This window comes from Suncus etruscus, chromosome 20 (assembly GCF_024139225.1).
Source record: "Suncus etruscus isolate mSunEtr1 chromosome 20, mSunEtr1.pri.cur, whole genome shotgun sequence".
Taxonomy (NCBI): domain Eukaryota; kingdom Metazoa; phylum Chordata; class Mammalia; order Eulipotyphla; family Soricidae; genus Suncus; species Suncus etruscus.
This window is the reverse complement of record NC_064867.1, coordinates 24,082,915-24,103,139: the sequence shown is the minus strand read 5'-3', so window position 1 is coordinate 24,103,139 and position 20,225 is coordinate 24,082,915. Positions and strand designations below refer to the sequence as shown.

Below are 20,225 nucleotides of genomic sequence, written 5' to 3'. Positions count from 1 at the left end.
TGGTGCTTCTTGGGCCCTGTAGTGTTGGGAATTACCCAAGGCCACCCAGTTGGTGCTCAGTGGCCTTCAGGGTTGCATCTAGTGACAATCCAATCAAAAGACCATGTGGTGGCTGGTATGGAGATGAGGTCCATGGCATGCAAAGCAAGCACCTTAACCCCTGTATTATCTTTTTAGTCCCTGGAATTCACTTTTTCAGACTGAATGATAAAAAGATTAAAGCAACAGCTCAGACAAGGAAGGATTCCTATTAGTTCCGCAGTTGTGTTGAGGGCTAAGGTCACATAGATTGGAAATTAAATTAAAACTAGTCCCTTCTATTATTTATTGCACAATATGCATCCTTTTTGAATAATAAATGTCAGCGTGTTTTATTATCACAAGTCCCCTCCAAAATTTATACATAAAACTGGAGGCTAAACTCTCACTATGAGTCTAGTCAGCACAAAGTGGGAAGAAAATATTCCAAAGATCAGCCTTAAAGACCACTTAGACAGGAAAACCACAAAGATGGGAATTTTAAAAATGTGGCAATGTGGACTGATCCTAGTAACAGTAATATATGTGGTGAGAAGGTCTCATACGCAAGAATTTAAGAGGAGAAATGGAAGAGATGCTTGAAGAAGACACACAATGGAAACTCACTTTTAACATTTTAGGGCTGGCCCATGTCATGCTAATCTACCACCATGCGCAGATATATGGAGGCTCCACTCTCCAGTAACAAAACAGGATCAAACAGCAGTGTAGTGACCAAGAATAAGTCCTTTGTATTAGTTCTTCAAACTCAAGACCTCAAGCTTATTCTTCTCTGCTAAAGAGGTCACTCCACTTCTGCAAGACAGAGGCAAACTCCTCTGTCCAACACATAAGATTTAGTCTTTCGTCTCTACTTCCTTCCCACATTCACACCTCAACCAGACTAAATATTTAAACCTCCCATAGTGTTTCAAATCTTTGAATTTGGGGGAGTGGGGTTTGGGGAACAGTTACATTCAGGAGCTACTTCTGACTCTGTGCTCAGAGGTTACTCCTCGAGGTCATCAAGAAAATGGTGCTGAGGTTTAAACAGAGACTGCCAGGCAAGTGCCTTAACTGCTTTACAATCTCTGACTCTGTCTCAGTCTCTCTGTCTCTGGATTCTGATCTCTCCCATGCAACTCCCATTGCTTGAAAAAGTCATTCCCCTTCCACCTTCTGCCCACATTTATGCTGACACCTTCTTGGGTATACATACTCTCCATATAAGATTTAGATGCCAACATCTCCTTAATCACCAGCATTCTCATATCCTGTCACTGGTTCCTCAATTGTAGGAGATTTTGGACCAATTGAGACAAGTAGACTAGACCACAGCTGTAGAACTGTATAGAATTGTGTCTTCTCCAACTCCAAACACTAAAGCCCTATATAACTGTATTTGAAGTAAGAAAAAAATTGAGGTTACTTGGATCAATTGGAATTACATGAGAACATTATAGGGGTGCCTATTCCAATAGAATTACGGTCATAAGGAAAGACACAAGAGTCTCTCTTTCTCTATCCCTCTCCTCCTTCTTTTCCTTTTCCTCCTCTAACCCCTTCGTAGTAAGAAGGCTCCAACTGTACTGTTCAATATAATAGCCACCAGCCACACATGGCTGCTAAGACCACTTGGAGTGTATGGCTGATGTGACAGAGAAACCAGGTTTTTCCATTTAAATCAGTTATTCCCTTTAACTATTGTGCTGTATAGTACAGGACTAGTCAGCTCAAGCCAAGATTGAGCTCTGTGTGCAGGGACTCCCTCAACCGGGGTTCACCATGCACCATACAGGTTACTTTGCAGGCTTCCAGGAAGCCCATCATTTAGGATGCCACAGCTGCTTCTTTGGGAGAGAATACAGGATGCAGTGACTCCCACATGTTGTTAAGAGGGGCCCAGGCCAGAGAAGCTGGCAAAACACACACATAAAGGTGATAATGAGGCTCCATTTTTGCAGAAATTATGAAGTTGGATGGGTCTCCGTCTGCAATGAAACCCATCAGTGACCAGAGTTAATTGAAAACTTAAGACCCAATCCAATCACCCAGAATCCAATCACCCAGATTTTTGGCAGGTTCCAGGCTTTGCTGCTGGCTTCCTTCTGCTTCTCAACTCTACAAACCCTCAAGGGAGACTGCTTGTTGTGGGAGAACCTACAATAGCCACAAACCTAAAACCAGGGTCAAAGCAAATAGTTAGCACACTTGCTCATTCAGTGAAGGGCACACGTTCATTCCTGTCACTATATGAAGAGGAAGATTTTCCCAATCGGCAATTTCTAACAAATCCCCGGTGCATCTTCGTGAAGCAAAACAAACCTATCAAATGTTACACAGAAACCTCCCAAACCATAGGGAAAGGAGTAGTCTCATAATTCTATTGCATCCCTGGAAAGGTGAGTTTGCCTTTCTTAAAATCTCTTTCGGGAAAGGTATTCTGCAAAGGAAAGTGACAGATATCTGGAGACCACTTGGAGGACTGTGAAAACAAAATAACCAAGAAAGTGCACACTGTCATCAGGGAAAGAACCCAGAATGTCTGCACACGACCCAGTATCGCTTCTTTATTCCCCACACCACAATCAGCAACAGAAAAAGAAAATCACAAAGACTTTCCAGATACAGAAAGGAACCTTTGAATAAGCTTGCCAATAAAAAAAAAAAGCCAGATCCAAGAGCCCTACCATCTCATTCCATAATTTAATTTATAGGAAAGTCTAGAAAATAGGAAATAGAGAGATCGTACAGTGGGTATGGCACATGCCTTGCTATCAGTTGACTGGATTCAACCCTCAGCATCTCATTTGGTCCCCTGAACCCCACCAGAAATAAACACTAAGCGTAGAGTCAGAAGTAAGCCCTGACTATCTACAGGTGTGGCACAAACAAGCAAACAAATATCTAGAAAATAAAATCAATGGGGGGGGGGGAGAAGTGAGAGAATAAAAGGACATTTGAAAGCATTTGAGGTAACAGTTCTGCATCATGACAGACATCACAGTGGAATACTTCCAACAATCAGAATGAAGCACAAGCTTCACTTGAGTCAGTCAAATCAGAAAATAATTAGAGACGCAATAAACTCAGGACTGCAAGGGCCTAATCCAGTTCTAGAATAGAATCAGTTCTCGACAAACTCTGGAGAACAGATAGCAAATGTTTTCATGGAAACTTCTGGAAAAGAACTCTTATGGCTACCAGGGAAGCAAGTGAATACATGTTACATTTACTTTGCAGGCTTATCATCATCAGGAAACCCATCATTCAGGATGTGCTATTCTCAGCTAGAAAGATGAGTGAGAGGGGGTTGGAGCAGTGATGCAGTGGTAGGGAGTTTGCTTTGCATGCAGCTGAGCCAAGATAGACCACGGTTCAATCCCCTGGTGTCCCATATGGTCCCTCAAGCAGGAGTGAATTCTGAGCACATAGCCAGGAGTAACCCCTGAGCATCACCTGGTGTGGCCCAAAACAACAACAACAACAAAAACGAAAAAGAAAAGATGAGTGAAAAGATAAACAATGCTGATAAGATAAGCAATGTGCCCACCACTGACTTTTATGCACAATGTAACAGACATGGACTAGGATGACTTCGACCACCCTGCAGAGGAGAGGCCTCCCCAGGGATGTTTTGTCAAAGGAACAATAGCAGCCCTTCAAAAATCCACTGGTGTCCTACAGAACCAGCAGCCAGTACTCAAGGGTGTTGCTAAAGAAAGGAAGGATCCTGGGACATGCATATGGTCACCTAGGGGTCTTATCCTCCACAGACAAAGCCCAGATCCATGTCCCAGCTCCAGGAGAAGCAATTCCAGATTTGAGCAGGATCAAATTTGTGTTTTACACCAGCAGGTCCTAACTGGAGGGCACTTTGGCCATTTATCAAGAGTCCTGCCAGTAGTATCTTTCAACTCAGTAATTCCTGAGGAAATAATCAGAAATACGCCTCTAGATTTATCTACAGCACTGCTTACCACAACATTATTTATAATAGTCTGAGCCTGAAATAACTTACAGGCCCAATAAAAGGGGACTGTTAAATAAATTATGGTACAGCAAGTGATTAAATCATACACAGCCATTAAATTCCATCTTCCAAGTGTACAGAACGACAGGGGGCATGCCTCATGCTACAAAGTTAAGTTGCAAAAAAAAAAAAAAAAGCCGGATGTAAAAATACACATTAAGTATTCCCTAAACAAATATCCATTGATCGGCTCCCTTGTGCCGGGGGCACTATTCTAAGCACAGAGGGTTTAATGAAAAAGAAAACAGGCACGATTCCTGCACACATTTGAAGAGATTCTAGAGCCGGGGAGGACACAAAACATGTAAAAAATGGGATTCTACTTTCCAAGAGAGGTGCACAGGCAACCAACAAGAATCAAAGAGCAGTAAGTTGAATCTACAGTGTGATGAAAGGCTAAGAGGACTGGAGAAATTCAAGAGAAAAAAGGGCAGGGGAAGCAGTGAAATTTTAAGTAAGTGGTCAGGAAAGAATACACAGAGAAGGGGTTAAGGATTTGGTCTAAGCGGTCATATCTAGGACTCCCAGTCAGAGGAATCAGGACAGTGGTAGGCCTTAAAGAGGTCTGATGGAACAGACAGAGGATACTGAACAAATGGCAGGAGGCAGAGAATTGAGGGAAGATGGTGATCTGTAATGGGCCAACATTTAGCAGTAGGCCAGCTAGTGGGGATTCTTCCGGCGTTTCCCAAGCACCCTCAAGTGGACCTGTGTTTGTTTTATCATCAGTAAACAGAAGGTAGGAACTGGAGAGATAGTACAGCGGGTAGGGCACTTGCCTTGCATATAACCATCCTGGGTTCAATCCCAGATACCCCATATGATTCCCAGAGCTCTATAGGGAGCGATCCTTGAGTGAAGAGTTGGGAGTAAGTCCTGAGCACTTCTGGGTGTGGATAAAATAAACAAAATAAAGCAAGAAGGTCATTCAATCTCAGAGAAATTCAGAGTAGCTGTGACAGGGTGCTCTGCTCTCGGCTCAAAGCAGCAGAAGAACACAGAAGGGGGAAGAGATCTGATTAAAGAAGTCATGGAAAAGACAAAAAAAATTGCAAAGCACAAACCACACTTTGGAATAAAAGAAATACAACCCAATGCAAAAAAAAAAAAAAGCATAAACATACTCCCATCACCCCAGCACCAGAGTAATCCATATCTAACATGCTGCTAGATTTTCTTCTCACCCTTCCACCAATCTATACATCTAGTTATGCACGATGAAGTATTCACGAGAGAATGGGAATGGTGGGCCAGAAGAAGGCTTGGCTATCAAAAGACACAGGTCTGAGTATTTAAGGGTATACAATAACAGGAAGTAATCAAATGAAGATTAAGCTGGGTTCACTTTGGGAGGCAAAGGGTAAGGGTGAAGAATACAGAAGATTTCCGGAGAGGCACCTGCTACCCACCTTTCTAGGGACTCCAGGAATAGCAAGACCCTTAGTGGGAGGACTTGAGTAGAATTTGAGGTGTAGTGAACTTTGCAGCTCTGCCTGGTGCCATCTTGTCCCCTACCTTACATTGCTGCCTCCAAGTAGGGGTTTGGGTCACCCTAAAAAATGGAGGCGCCACAGGCCTGAGAGGCCAGGTTTCAAACAGCAACTCACCATGATATGGAGGGCCTCTCCCACAGTTATTTTCCCTGTTCAGAAACTCCTATAACAATCATGGTCATAGGCATCACTTCTCTGCCTTAACTGCACTCCCCTGCTATTTGTAGCAAGCATCCTACCATGAACTGGTCATCTTGGGCCTTATCTTTATAGTCTCTGGATGTTATCACCATGCCATTCTTTTACATCACACAAATGAGTTTAATCATTCTGTCTATCCATCTCCCTCTGCCTTATTTTGCTCAACACAATACTCATCATATCTATCCATACATAAGCATATTTCATGACTGCATAGTATTCCATTGTGTAGGATATAATTCCTCTGGACAAGAACTGGGTGCTAAAAGGAGATAAAATGACATGCATAATACCTCTTTAGTAATCATATTGCAAATCACAGTGTATCAATGGGGGAAAAAGGAAGATAAAGAGAGAGAAAGGGAAGAAGGAAAAGGAGTAGGAGGAAGAGGAGGAGGAGGAGGTCTGCCACAGAGACATGCAGGAGAAGGTAGGGCTAAGGGAAGGAGATAAACTGGGGACACTGCTAGTGGGAAATGTTCACTGGTGAAGGATATTAAACACTGTATGACTGAAACTCCATCATGAACACCTTTTTAACTATGGGGGGAAACGGTATTTTGAGCAACCTTGTAAACCATGGCGTTTAAGTAAAGTAACTTTCAAATATCTAAAAAAATAAAAAGAAACTCCTAACAGGCCCCACTCCAGGGAGAAAGAACTGTAGTTTCACAGCACCTGCTTTTTGCTCAACCCTTCCAAGGTCCCCACCCACCTCACCCTATTCACAAAAGAGAAGAATTCACACCATCTCCTCTGAAAATACAGTTCACCTGCTCTCCAGCATACACTGACAAGCTGCTGAGGGCTTTCTTTCTTTCCTTTGTATTAAACGAATAGAACACTCATCCATCCAGGGGACCCCTTCCATCTTTACTTCCACTCCACCCCCCAATACCCTCCAGGAATTACAGCTGTGTGTCCATGCCATTCATTCATTATTATTTTGTTGTAATTGCTCATTTGCTTTGTTCCTTCCATGCACATAGAGATGAGCTCATCCAATACATTTTCTTTCCTCTGTCTGATGGAGTTAATTTTGCCTAATTCCCTCAAAGCTTTTCATTTGGCAACAGCGCACACAATTTCCTCTTTTCACAGAACGGGTAGTACTATAAGGTATACCTCCCATCTTCTTTATCTCCTCATCTCTCCATGAAAACAGATTTTTCAGTTTGAATTAATTTTCTTTTTTGGTTCTGTTTTATTGTTTTGGTTTTGGTTTTGCATGTTTTGTCCTTTCCCACACAGTTAAGAAGCTCCATACATGGTACTAAGAAGCTTCCATACATGGTACCCTACAGTTCAACCCCACTCATCTGTCTGAGTTGGTGCTCAGCAAATGCTTGGGGACAATATTCAACACCCAATATTCGTCCATTTCCCAAGCCACAGGGTCACTGGGATGGGACACTGTGCCCCCCCCCCCCATACCACAAAAAGTCAAAGTCAAACCAGAAGGATGGGCTTTCTTGAAAGATAGTGGGCAGGGAGCAGGGGTAGGGGAATACAAGGCGACTGGGTGAAATTGTCCTTTGAACATGGCTGACTAGACCACCAAATTTGCATGCTGATCAGTCAGGGCCCAAAGCAGCTTCCTGGTATACCACTGGGCTCTCATCTCGGGCTTAATGTTTACCATTTAGGTTTCTGTTGTTTTTAGTTATTTACATTTTATTATTATTCTTTTATTTTGTTTTTTGTTTTTGTTTTTGTTTTTGTTTTTTATTTGAGCCAAAAGTGGCTGTGCTCAGGAATAACTCCTAAAGGGATTTGGAGGATGTGTTAGCAGATATGAAACTCTGGTCTTGTGCAGGGCAACCATCTTACTGTTTTGCTGTCTCTTTAGCTCCCTTGTAATCTTAAAATGCTGGATTGAAAGGATGGCACTAATGGAAGGGGCAAATGCTTCACCATGTATAAGGCCTGACATTCAACCCCTGGTTCCCCAGTCAAGTTTTGGATAAGAAATGTAAAGCAAATCTGTTCTTATTGTAGGCCCAGCCCACTCAGTTCCCCAAGGGACCCTCCCCGCACAGCTCCCAAAGTATGTCCTTGTGCAATTCCCCTGTACAGTAGCCCTGGAACAGGCTATAGCATGAGCCTGGAACTCAGCTCTACTGGAAACCCCACAGCCCAACTCACCAGCACTCAGCGTCGTGAACTCCAGAAAACGGTATTCATAGGATACATCGATCTTGGTCTCCACGTGTGGCCTCTTCAAAGTTGAATAGATATTTCCAGGCCGTTTGTCATCGCGTTTCTCTAACTTGTTCAGTCCACAACCCATTTCAGCAACTGCCAGCATAAGGGAAAAGGGGAAAGCTGGGTGATTTTTTTTTCCTCTGAGATTTTTGTTGTTTTTTTTTTCAGCACCATGGTAGAAAAGACCCCTGTAATATACCCGAAGAGCACATCAGAGGCCTTGACATTTATGAAATCTGGAAGATAATTTAATATCTGACCTGAGCATCAAGGGAATCCCTGTGCGGTACCCAGGTTGGTCCCACTTTCTATTCCAATACCATGGCCGGCCAGCCTGCAATTTTTCCCTGAATCAAAAGTATAGTTGCTTTTTATCTTTGTTTCCCCTCACTACAAAAAATAATACCTTGGCTTCAATCTCATAGATGTACATGATTAAAAGATGGGTTCTAAAAGCTGTGGGGTGCATTACATTGTGATCCCTCCAAAAAACCCGAGTAGGTCATTGGCATCGTGGTTCCTAAGAGAGAATAATACGAGGCTGCTACAATTTCCAAACTCGAAAGTCCTCTCTGCCCTCCACAGTAATTATTTAGACAAAAAATCTGTATTCATAAAACATCTCTCAGAGTAGATAGTAGTATTTGTATAGGCCTTGTCTAAAAGTCCTGCTTTTGTTCTTTTTTTTTTCAACAAACTCTGGGAAATAATAGTATGCTCCCACGCTCTTCAAGAATCACTTCAGATCAAAATGAAAATGGCCTGAACACTAAATGGCAGGGCTGGAGGAATTGGATGCAACCACCTATGGGAGCAGAGGAAGATGGGTAGTTCGAGCAGGAAAAGAAAGTGGAGAAAGGTTCAAGCAGTGTGCATGTATCAATGAATGAGCTTCCTTCCTCATTAGGCCAAACCATGGAGGATTTCTGTCTGCTTTCTCACAACATTCATGAAATGACTTCCTCTACTACCTGAACTTCAGTGGGGAGCACACCATGGGTGCACTGAGCAACAGCAATATTTCCCTCCCCTCCTGAGTGCTGCTGCTGCCACCCAAACCTATTCCACAGAAATATTAACCAGCCAAGAACATCTTCAACAGAAACACGGTGACCGCTTCCTCTCAGAGATAAGAATTTCCTTTTGTTCACCTATTGACAAGACGCCCAGCTTCCTAAGGCAATTGGCAAGCTCTAGAGAAACATAATGAACCTCCAAAATGTGTGTGTGTGTGTGTGTGTGTGTGTGTGTGTCAGGGGAAAGAATGACAAGCAGGTAATACTTTTTGGCTTCCTAGAGCAATTTAGCAGCTCTAAAAATATATAATGAAGTTCCAAAAAGCCAGAGTTGTGTGTGCAAGAGATGGGGGTGGGGGCAGGAAAGACAACCAAGCAATACTTTGCAGTAATTAAAAAAAGTCTAGAAGGATGGATGAGAACAGGAAGGCTTACTTTTGCTTTAATAAGGGAACATTAGTGTCCAAAGGGCTGGAGCAGGCAAGATTTATGTGCTATTTCCATGAACTGACTCCCTGTAAAATACTTAGTTGTTCTTCATAAAGAATAGCTGATATGCCAGAAGCTATGTGTTTAAGCAAGCTGACTGGTACCCAAGGGGCAAAGCAGAAAAGCAGTGGACAGGAAGGCTCCTAGATGCCGGGGGGTTGGTGGGGGTTGGTACTAGTAACCAGAAGAACTCTCTCCCTGACAGAATTGAACTGGAAATAGCCCAAATACTCTTCAAGTCACTTACCCATGTGCCATCCTATAAAGACTAAATGTCTGAGACAGCCAAGAATAAAAAATAAAAAGATTCCTCAAGAATATTTTTGTTCTTTTAGGTAAATTCTCACATTAGAGGTTGATGCTATTGAAGTTTGATCATTCAGTCTCTCTTTAGAAACTAATGATACCTCAAGGGAAGGGCAACCAACTTAGCTGCAGTTACCCACTATCATTTTAGTTAGATTTCATCTGTAACAGACTGTTTCCTTGACACAAAGGAAAAATTGGAAAGATTCAGATATGATTGAGTAGAGGGAACCAAGAAACATTAGGAAAACACTCCCCAGTGTGCAACTTCAGCTGAAGGTTTCAATCAGACTGTCCCCAAAGTGAAGTCTCTGTCTAAATTCACCCTAAGGACGTTGCATTTATCTTCCTAGACATGATGAGGCTCTGGACAATTCATTGATGTTCTCAGATGCAGGAAAGGCAAACAGTATGGCTTCAGTGACACTGTATCCTACAGTCTGTGTGTCCTAGAGTGCTTCAACTATAGGGATTCTGTCTTTGGAGAGGAAAAAGTCCTGGTTGAGCAACTGCTCTCTAAATATTTAATGAACAACAAGCAGAATTTGTTTCATTTACATAGAAAATGGACTCTGGGCACCTGGTCGGGCAGCTACAGAACAGAATAGAGCCAGGGTCACTGCACAGAACCAGGTAGGCATCACCAAAGATGAAAGTGTGGGAATATTAGAAATGTTTGCTAAACTATCCCACAGTGAATAAAACATCTCCTGGGATTAGTGCAAGAAACCCAAACAAAGTATAAACAATGCTGGATAACTTCAACAGGAAATGAAGAGTGTACCAATCAACCAGTCTACAAAGAGAGCTCCCTAGTAGTTAAGGGGCACAAACAGTGGTCTGGAAAGACTCACTCCCATTCAGCAAAGGCACAAGGGGGAAGCAGTGGCAGAACACCACCACACTTCGTGATCAAAGATAGCAGCTCTGAAGACTCAACCAATACTAACCAGATATATCACCTTTCAGAGAAGAACTTTAAAATGGAAATATGGAGGATGCTTAATGAGGTCAAAGTAAGAAAGGAATGGACAGCCAGTATACTTGAAAGCAGAAATTACAAAACTGCAAGCAGAAATGACCAAACTAAAATATTTGTAAATGGAATGAAAAACTAACTGGAAGATCTCAGCATAAGAGTAATAATAGCTGAGAACAAAATCAGTGAACTCCAAGTTGCAGAAAACCTCAAAACAAAAGCAGGAGATGGAAAAATATTCAACAGTCAGGGAAGCTCCATAATGAATTAAAAAAAAATAATGCAAAGAATCACTGGAGTCCCAGAAACCCAATAAAGCAATTTTGATGAAACAACTTTAGTTAAAGAAATCATCACTGAGAAGTTTCCATGATTAAAGAGAACAAACACCAAAATTAAAGAGGCCTAAAGATGGCCAGCTAAAAGAGAAACAAACAAACAAACAAACAAAGATTCCAAGACACAGCATAATCAGAAAACATAGAATAGCTTAGTATAGAAAGCACAGAAAGATAAGGAATACTGAAAGTAGTAAGATCATGAAGCAAATTACATAGAAAGGAGCATACTAAAGACATATAGCAGACCTATCAAATGAGACCATGCAAGTCCAAAAACAATGAATAGTAGGATATAGAAAGCAAACTTAAGGAAGTGAATGCCTCACCAAGAAACCTTCACCCAGCCAGATTCATATTTAGATATGAAAAAAACAATCAAAACTTATGGATTAAAAAAAAGCTCAGGATTTTCATGAACTCAAAATAATCAAAACAAGAATGAAAGGAGCTGTTTTAAGACTAATCTCATAAATATGCCAAACTTCTACAAAAAAAATGGCACAAAACTCCATAATAATATCACTTAACATTAATGGCCTAAAGGCACTGATTAAAAGACACAGAGTTACTGGATGAATTAGAAAATTGCATCCAACCTTCTGCCACCTATAAAAAATATATCTGAGCAGTAAGAACAAAAGAGAAGACTGAAAGTCAATAATTAGAAAACAATATTGCAAGCAAATAATTCTCATAAAAAGGTGGGGTGGTCATACCATATCAGATAACATAGACTTCTGTTTTTGTAAGCCATAATCCAACATGCTGAGTGTTATTTCTTAATAATCAAGGGACATGTATATCAGAAAGAACTCACACTACTAGACACATGTGCACTTAAAAGAGAGACCAGAGGGCCCGGAGAGATAGCACAGCGGCGTTTGCCTTGCAAGCAGCCGATCCAGGACCAAAGGTGGTTGGTTCGAATCCCGGTGTCCCATATGGTCCCCCGTGCCTGCCAGGAGCTATTTCTGAGCAGACAGCCAGGAGTAACCCCTGAGCACCGCTGGGTGTGGCCCAAAAACCAAAAAAAAAAAAAAAAAAAAAAGAGAGACCAGAAAAATAATTTAACTAACAAAATAATTTCCTAACAAACTTGAAGACTTCAATATCAATACAACAATAGAGACTTCAACACTGTTCTATCAGCCCTTGATAAGTTAACTAGACTAAAACTAACTAGGAAATAATGAAGTTGAAGGAAGAAATAGATAAGAGGGGGATAGTGTATATACATATGCTATATATGTATATATGTAGACATACATGGTTTTTAATTCCCCAAAAGAAGAATACACGGTCTTCTTCAATGTATACATGACAGTCTCCAATATAGACCACATACTGGGCACCAAAACATACCTCCATAAAATCAAGAGGATGCAAATAATTTCAACCATCTTCTCAGACCATAATGCCCTGAAAATAGATGTTAATCACAAACAGAAATGGAGAAGTAACTCAAACACGTGGAAATTAAACAGGTCACTACTGAATACAGAGAAAACATCAAAATTTCTGGAAGCAAATAAGAATAAGGAAACAAACTACCAGAATATGTATGATATAGCAACACAGTGTTGAGCTAGTTCTTTGAAAAATTAAACCAAGATTGATAAACCACTGGTAAGATTCACAAAAAAAGAAAAAGAGAGAACCCTAATTAACTGAATTAGAAATGAAAAGGAAGGGGCCTGAGTGATAGCACAGCAGTAGGGGCATTTGCCTTGCATGTGGCTAACAGAGGACTGACTCCAGTTTGATTCCTGGCATCCCATATGGTCCCCTAAGCCTGTCAGGAGTAATTTATGAGCACAGAGCCAGGAGTAACTTCTGAGCACCACTGGGTGTGACCTCAAAACAAAAACAAACAAAATAAAGAAAAAAAAGGGAGATATCATAGAACAGATACCATAGAAATTCAAAGGATCATCAGAGATTATTTTAAAAATCTCTATGCCACCAAAAGAGAATCTAAAAGAAATGGATAAATTCTTGGACTCTGATAATTTCCTAAGACTAAAGCAGGAAGATATGGAATACCTGAATAGACACTGAGAAAAATTTTGAGAAAAAAATTATTGAGGAAATAAAAATGATCAAAATTCTGCCCAAAATTTCATGCCCAGATAGATTCACCAATAGTTCCTTAAAACCTATAAAAAAGAGCTATTGTTGATTCTTTTAAGATTATTTGAGGAAATCTAAGAAACAGAAACCCTCCCAAACAGTTTCTCTGAAGCAAATTTAAACCTGCTCCCAAAAACAGACACAGCACAAAAATGTAGATGTATATAGACTGTTACCCTGATGAATATATTGGTGCAAATATTCTTAACAAAGTACTAACAAACAGAACCCAATAACTAATCCAAAAAATTATATACCATGACCAAGTGGGATTCATTACTGGGATGCCACATGGTTTAACATATACAAGTAATAAACATAATATATGATATCAATACAAGAAAAAAATCTGATCATATCAATAGATGAGAGAAAGCATTTGACAAGATCCAGCACCCATTATTTTAAAAACTTCTCAATAAAATGGGAACTGAAGGAATTTTCCTAAATATAGCCAAAGCTATTTACCACATGCTTACAGTAAACATTAAACAAACAGTAAACAGTAAACAAACCACCTATGATTCCCCCCTGAGCACTGTTTGGAGTGGTCTCTAAGCAGAGTCAGGAGTAAGACTTAAACATTGCTAGATGTAGAGTGTTGAATTAAATAATTAATGATGGATCTGGATGGAGGTGAATGGATGGATAAGAATGGAGGCCTGGGGCCGGGCGGTGGCGCTAAAGGTAAGGTGCCTGCCTTGCCTGCGCTATCCTTGGACGGACCGCGGTTCGATCCCCCGGTGTCCCATATGGTCCCCCAAGCCAGGAGCAACTTCTGAGCGCATAGCCAGGAGTAACCCCTGAGCGTTACCGGGTGTGGCCCAAAAACCAAAAAAAAAAAAAAAGAATGGAGGCCTATGTTCTTAGGCCCCGGCCACGTGGCTTCATCCCCCATCAGCCGGTGGGTCTGGGGTCCAGGAAAGCGAAGGGTATTAAACTCACTCACAGGCAGGCATCAGAAAGCATCAGCTTTATTCATGCCCTATCCACCTTATAAGCATTCAGCCATTCTTAGCTAGCCCTGCCTCTTAACTCCTTTCAGCCATCTTCCCTTTGGGCTCCATCCTGGCCAAAGACCAGAAGCACGCAAGAGCCAGCCAAAAGCCCTAAAGGGTGGAAGGTGAGGCTTCAGTAGACCATTCTTCACACACACACACACACACGCACGCACACACACACACACACACACACACACACACACACACCTTAACACATGCAAGACTAATATTGAACCCAAAATTGGGTAGCACAACTTGTCCAAAGTGATATAAAATTGACTATCACATTCTCCTTTTTTGGCACTTAACTACCTGCAAGGCAGTTCTGAATGCTGTAATACCAAAACAAAACAAAACAAAACACAAGACTCTGGGACCAGAGAGATAGCACAGCAGTAGAGCGTTTGCCTTGCATGCAGCCAATCCAGGACAAATGGTGGTTCGAATCCCGGCATCCCACATGGTCCCCCCTGCCTGCCATAAGCAATTTCTGAGCGCAGAGCCAGGAGGAACCCCTGAGCACTGCTGGGTGTGACCCCAAAATAAAAGGCACTAAATAAGCATGCAAATAAGTAAGTAAATAAGTAAGCCCTTTCTTATGAACTGGCTCTTCAGGAGCAAAGCAATGAACTTAATGTTAAGTTTAATTACTAAAGAAAATCTAATAAGAACAAATAAGGGAAGTATAGACAGGGAGAGTGTTTTGGGAGACAGGGAAACTGAGGTAGGCCTCAACTGCAAAGTCCTGCAGATAAAAGCAAGCAGGGCTCATGGGATGGGGGAAAAAAATCATGTTCCAGCCAGGAAGTAGCAAGAGCAAATAGGCTGGAATATTCCAAAAGTCTCCTGAAATGATGGACCAAGGGCTGAAATCAGGCAGGACTCCATCTTTGCCCTGAGAGGAGAGCCCCTACAGGCCTTGGGGCCCAGAGCAGACAAGAATCTCTCTGGTCATGAATGACGATGGAAGTGGGGAGACCAGATGAGCAAGAGTGGAGAACAAGTAGATTCAATTCTGGTAAAAAAAAAAAAAAAAAAAAAAGGACTTGCTGATGACTTAGAAAAGGAGGACATCAGAAGTGCCTGAGACTTTGGAAAAGAACAACTGGGGGTGGAAGTGATTTCTGTCCAAGGAGGAGGAGATATAGAAAGACCTCCTGGTGAGAAAGGGGGTGCTTGTTTCAAGAGAGAAAAAAATCTAACCATGTTGAGGTGTGGGGAGGACAGCTGACTCAGAGTCTGTGAGAACACCCATCCTACACAACAGCAAATTTCTCCCATGCTCCAGTCCCCTTTCCCTTTCCAGCCTCGAAGAATCCCCCACAACACCCGGTTCCCAAGTATATGCACAATAAATTCCTATTCCCAGGAATATCCAGAAGCAGGAAAGATGCTTCATCTTTGAAGGGGCCTCAAGAATAGCTGAGTTCTTGCCAAACAGAAAAGTTCCAAGTTCTTCATCACAGCATAGCAATCAGGTGTGGAGTGAGGTGGGTACAGAACTCTGGTACAGACAGATTTAAACCCAGGTTTAAATCTGGGTATGACCACTTCTGAGATGTGTGTCCTTCAGAACCCTACCCTATCTCCTTTATAGTTCTCAACTGTAAAAAACATGCACATAAACAGAGAGATACCTGCTGAATCTACGTGAAGGGTCTGAACTAAAAGCTTAATATTTAACTATCAGAAGAGAGTTACATTAATTAAAAAGTAATGTGAATATTAAGCTACCATTATTGGTTATTATTATTACTAATTATTGTATTACTTGTTGCCAATTATATGTAAAAATTCCTTCTAATCTACCTACAACCTACCTACCAACCTTTGCAATTCCTGAAAAGGAAATTTAAATTGTGTTTTAAGACCTTAGAAAAATCCAAAATGTCTCTCTAAAATCAAAAAAACGTGCTTAAATAGTCTGATTTTTAATATTTTTACTTCCAAAATTTGTCACCAGTGACATGGTCACATTCATTAACCAAAGTCTGATTTAAACTAATCTCCTCTTAGCTGACTTGAGTGGATAAGGTCGATTGCAATAATTTTCTAAATTGGCTGAATTTAGAGCACTCTGGCAGCCAGACTATAAAACCTGTAGGATTCTTCAGGAAGCATTTCCTGTGGTGAAAAACAAAGTCGGGGGTTTTAACACACACCCCCTTCCACAACTCACACTCCTCCTGGCAAAGAATTCAAGTTAGCGATCAATGGATCTGCCGAGGGAACAACTGCACAGAACATTTTCAGGTTAAGAGCCAAAGAAAGGTGTCAGTGAGGTACAACTGGTTTCCTCCTGGAAGAGCAGAAAATCTAGCTGCATCATCAGGAGGTAGCCTAGGAGAGGGTCAGCATTGAACAGGCATGATACAGCTGACACCAACCTTGCAATTCTGACTCTTGAATTCCCTGCTGACACTGGAGGGTTGGCGGTCTTCTCCTCTGACCCCAATTTCTGGGGCACTCTTAGATACCGGAGAGGCAAGCCAGACTCAGGAAATCCCCCAAAGGAAGCCTTCAAGTACCCCACATGGTGTCTCCTCTATCTCAGTCTTGGCAGGTCGCCATCAGACATAGAATGTGACCTGATTTTCTAGTTCTTTGGTTTTAGCCTGCTGAGAATAATTTTTTTCTTCCTGAATTCAGCCCAGGTAGGGAGTAAGTCACACAAATGCATATTTAAAAGCTGAGCCAAATTTTTATATTGGAGAGCCAGGAATTAACAGGGCTCAAGCAGTGGCCATGGCTGGCCTTCTGAACCAACCTTTGCTGAGAAAGCCTCTTAATAAGATAGGCAATGATAATAACAAGAGTCCCTTCAGGGGAGGAGGAAGGCCCAGGAGAAAAGGCAAACGCAAATGTATGTCAAAATCAGAATATGAATGAGAGGAAAGACACACACGCACGCGCGTGCGCGCACACACACACATACACATACACACACACACACACACACACACACACACACACACACACACACACCCTTAAAAGGTAACTATACAGAAATGCCTGGCTAAATTTCTCTCTTTGTCAGTGAAAAATAACCTAGGCTTAAGCCAAGTATGTTACCCATCCTTGAACAGAAGGAAAAAAGCAATGCTTACTAAATGAAGGCTCTCAAACACAACGTCCAATTCGATAGTAAGAATCACACACATGGTGAGTTATAAGCACCTGACACGTGGTTAGTTAGGAAAATAGGGGAACTGAATTTCAACTTATTTCATTTGAATTCATCGCCATTTAAATGTAAATAGCCACATGGAACTAGTGGACAACTCAGAGATAGCCACTCAAACCAAGCAGCTGGCAGAGTCTTTCTTCTCCTACTGCTCAGTGACAATCATAATCAGCCCGTGCTGTCTTCAATTGTCACCAATCTCAGGACCTCTCTGCAGGCTCCAACAGGAAAAGGAAAGAAGACTAAGGAAAGAGCTTCTGGGCAGTGTCATTTTGAGCAACTTGATTCTGATATGGAGCCCACATTTTTAGTGCACCAGAGCTTTATGTATTTGTAAATCTGTGCTTGCAGAGCGAATCGGCATTTGCAAAACTAGATCCACCTAGACTCTCCCCTTTGTGTATAGGAAAGAGGGCATTGTGCCCTCAGGGCGATTGATTTAACCTTGCTAGGCCTTAGTTTTCTCAACCTATAGTACAATAACAAAAGGCCTCTTCTGGGGCCAACAGATAGTACAGGGGTTGCATAGCGTGTTCTTACTGCATCTAGACCCAGTTCAATTCCTAATACTGGCCTGATCATCAGGAGATATGTCCTTCATCCCCCCAAATAGAATCCTATTTTATAGAATTAAATGCATAAACTTTAGGGAAATGACTCACAATGCCTAGCCAACAGTATGCAAGGGGTAGCTCTAAGTATTTCATTCAGGGCAATGGAAAAAGTCTGCAATAAAATAGGAACAGAGTTTTTCCAGTGTCAAGTTCATAGTCTCATAGTCATAGTAAAATTTTTTTTCTTTTTCTTTTTTTTTGGGGGGGGGGGGAGGAGAGGTCACACCTGGTGGCGCTCAGAAATCACTCCTGGCAGGCTCAGGAACAATATAGGATGCTGGGATTCGAACCACAGTCCATCCTGGATCAGCTGCTTGCAAGGCAAATGCCCTACTGCTGTGCTATCTCTCCAGCCTCAGTAAATTTTCCTAATGTCAAATGTCCTGAACACATTTCTTAGGCCTCTAAGAAAACACATCTTAGAGCCCTGACATCTGGCCCGCTCTCAACCTCATCTTGTTCAATACTTTTGTGGCAGGCACTGTCTTCTCCTGGAGGAGGAGAAAAGTCCGTAAGCAGAGCAGGGAAGAAGGACCAGGGGACAAACCCATTTTTGTCAGCCAGGACAATCAGAGATGCGCTGACAGATTCTGCTTTTCACCGACAATTCCAATCACTTAAACAGGAAAGCTGTTCTCTGAGCCTTCAAAAAGCCAAACCTCACAAAACAAACACCCAATTCAAAAAAGACTTTTCCCATGTTGATGAAATGCATCAGTACTCCCTACCCAGTTCCCATCAACCAGACCACAAGCTGAAATCCCCCAAAGGGGTCTGAAATGGGAGTTTAGAGGAATTCTACGGAGTTTCGGGTTATTTTTCTTTACAAAGGAAGCACTTAGTCAAATCTTCTTTCACAACTATGGTACATTCCCCTGCAGAATTCCCTTCTCTGAAGATCTCTAAAAATAAAATATTTGGCTGATATCTGCAATGATTTAAATGCAAACACATTTACTTCCAGAGTCAGGGATTTCTCATGGCTCAGGCACCTAGAAAGTATGCAGCAGGTTGGTTCAGGTGCTTCCATCTCTGGGTTCCCTCTGGGCACAGAAGAATAATCGTCAAACCCAGATCTTGACTTGGCCAGAGAAAAAGAGTGTGGTTGTCTCTGGCATTCCAGATTCTATGTTTTCATGGGTGGGAGTGTAAAATGATATGACATGTTGGCAGAAGAGCTGTTTCTTATAAGGTTCACATACCCTTCTCTGACCCAACAATCCCACTTTTGGTATTTCTTTACCCAGGAGAAAGGAGAACAGATGTCCCTATGAAGACACAGCACAAAAATGCAGCTATAGTCACAATATCCCTCTCCTCATCCAAATCAGGAATAACCCATGTGTCCATCAGCAGGGAATTATATAAACAAACGGTGGTCTAGACATAGCCTGGAATCCAACTCAGCAACAAAAGAAGTCAAAATTGCTGATCTGTTCAACATGGACAAGTTTGAAAGAAGCTTTGCAGGACTATGTAGAAGTTCAAGGACAGGCTTAAACTGACTTAAGATGATGGACAATCGGAACTGGGGTTGCCACTGAAAGGGCAAAAATAGAAGCTGAATGAGTCTAAGGGATAAAGGAACTTTCTGGTACTATTCTCTGTCTTGATAAAGATAACTAGGGTTACACAGGTGCAGCTGTCATAACATTATGCAAAAGATATGCTCTAGCTCTGTGCATTTCACTGTATATATATGTATATATATATATATATATATAAATCTCTCCTCAACACAATCATGATCATACATTAAACTCTAAATTAAAAATATCTACTAAAATATACCCATGCCTGTAATTTACTTTTAAATGCATGAAACAAGTTGGATTGACACAGGGGAGAATACTGCATACATGTAATTAAGCCAACAGGGCAAAAGTAAAGACTCTATGTTTGCTACTCGAGGTAGGAACGTGACTGTTTTTGTAACTTTTCTGGGGTTTTGTGTGTGTGTGTGTGTGTGTGTGTGTGTGTGTGTGTGTGGTTTTTGGGTCACACCCGGCAGCACTCAGGGGTCATTCCTGGCTCCATGCTCAGAAATTGCTCCTGGCAGGCACAGGGGACCATATGGGACGCCGGGATTCGAACCGATGACCTCCTGCATGAAAGGCAAACACCTTACCTCCATGCTATCTCTCCAGCCCCAACTTTTCTGTTTTTAAAAATAAAATAGACTCCCGGTGCCTGCTTCCTCACCAAGTTAGGTGTT

At 41.7% G+C, this 20,225-nt stretch overlaps 1 protein-coding gene across 1 annotated transcript in view; it reads right to left on the bottom strand.

Moving 5' to 3' along the window:
* RFTN1 (raftlin, lipid raft linker 1) overlaps positions 1-20,225 on the bottom strand; it is a 200,297-nt gene that overhangs the window by 177,639 nt on the left and 2,433 nt on the right. The window contains exon 2 of the mRNA XM_049766141.1: positions 7,891-8,043. Within this exon, the coding sequence (XP_049622098.1) occupies positions 7,891-8,035 (145 nt within the window). The 5' untranslated portion in view covers positions 8,036-8,043. The remainder of the gene's footprint in view (positions 1-7,890; positions 8,044-20,225) is intronic.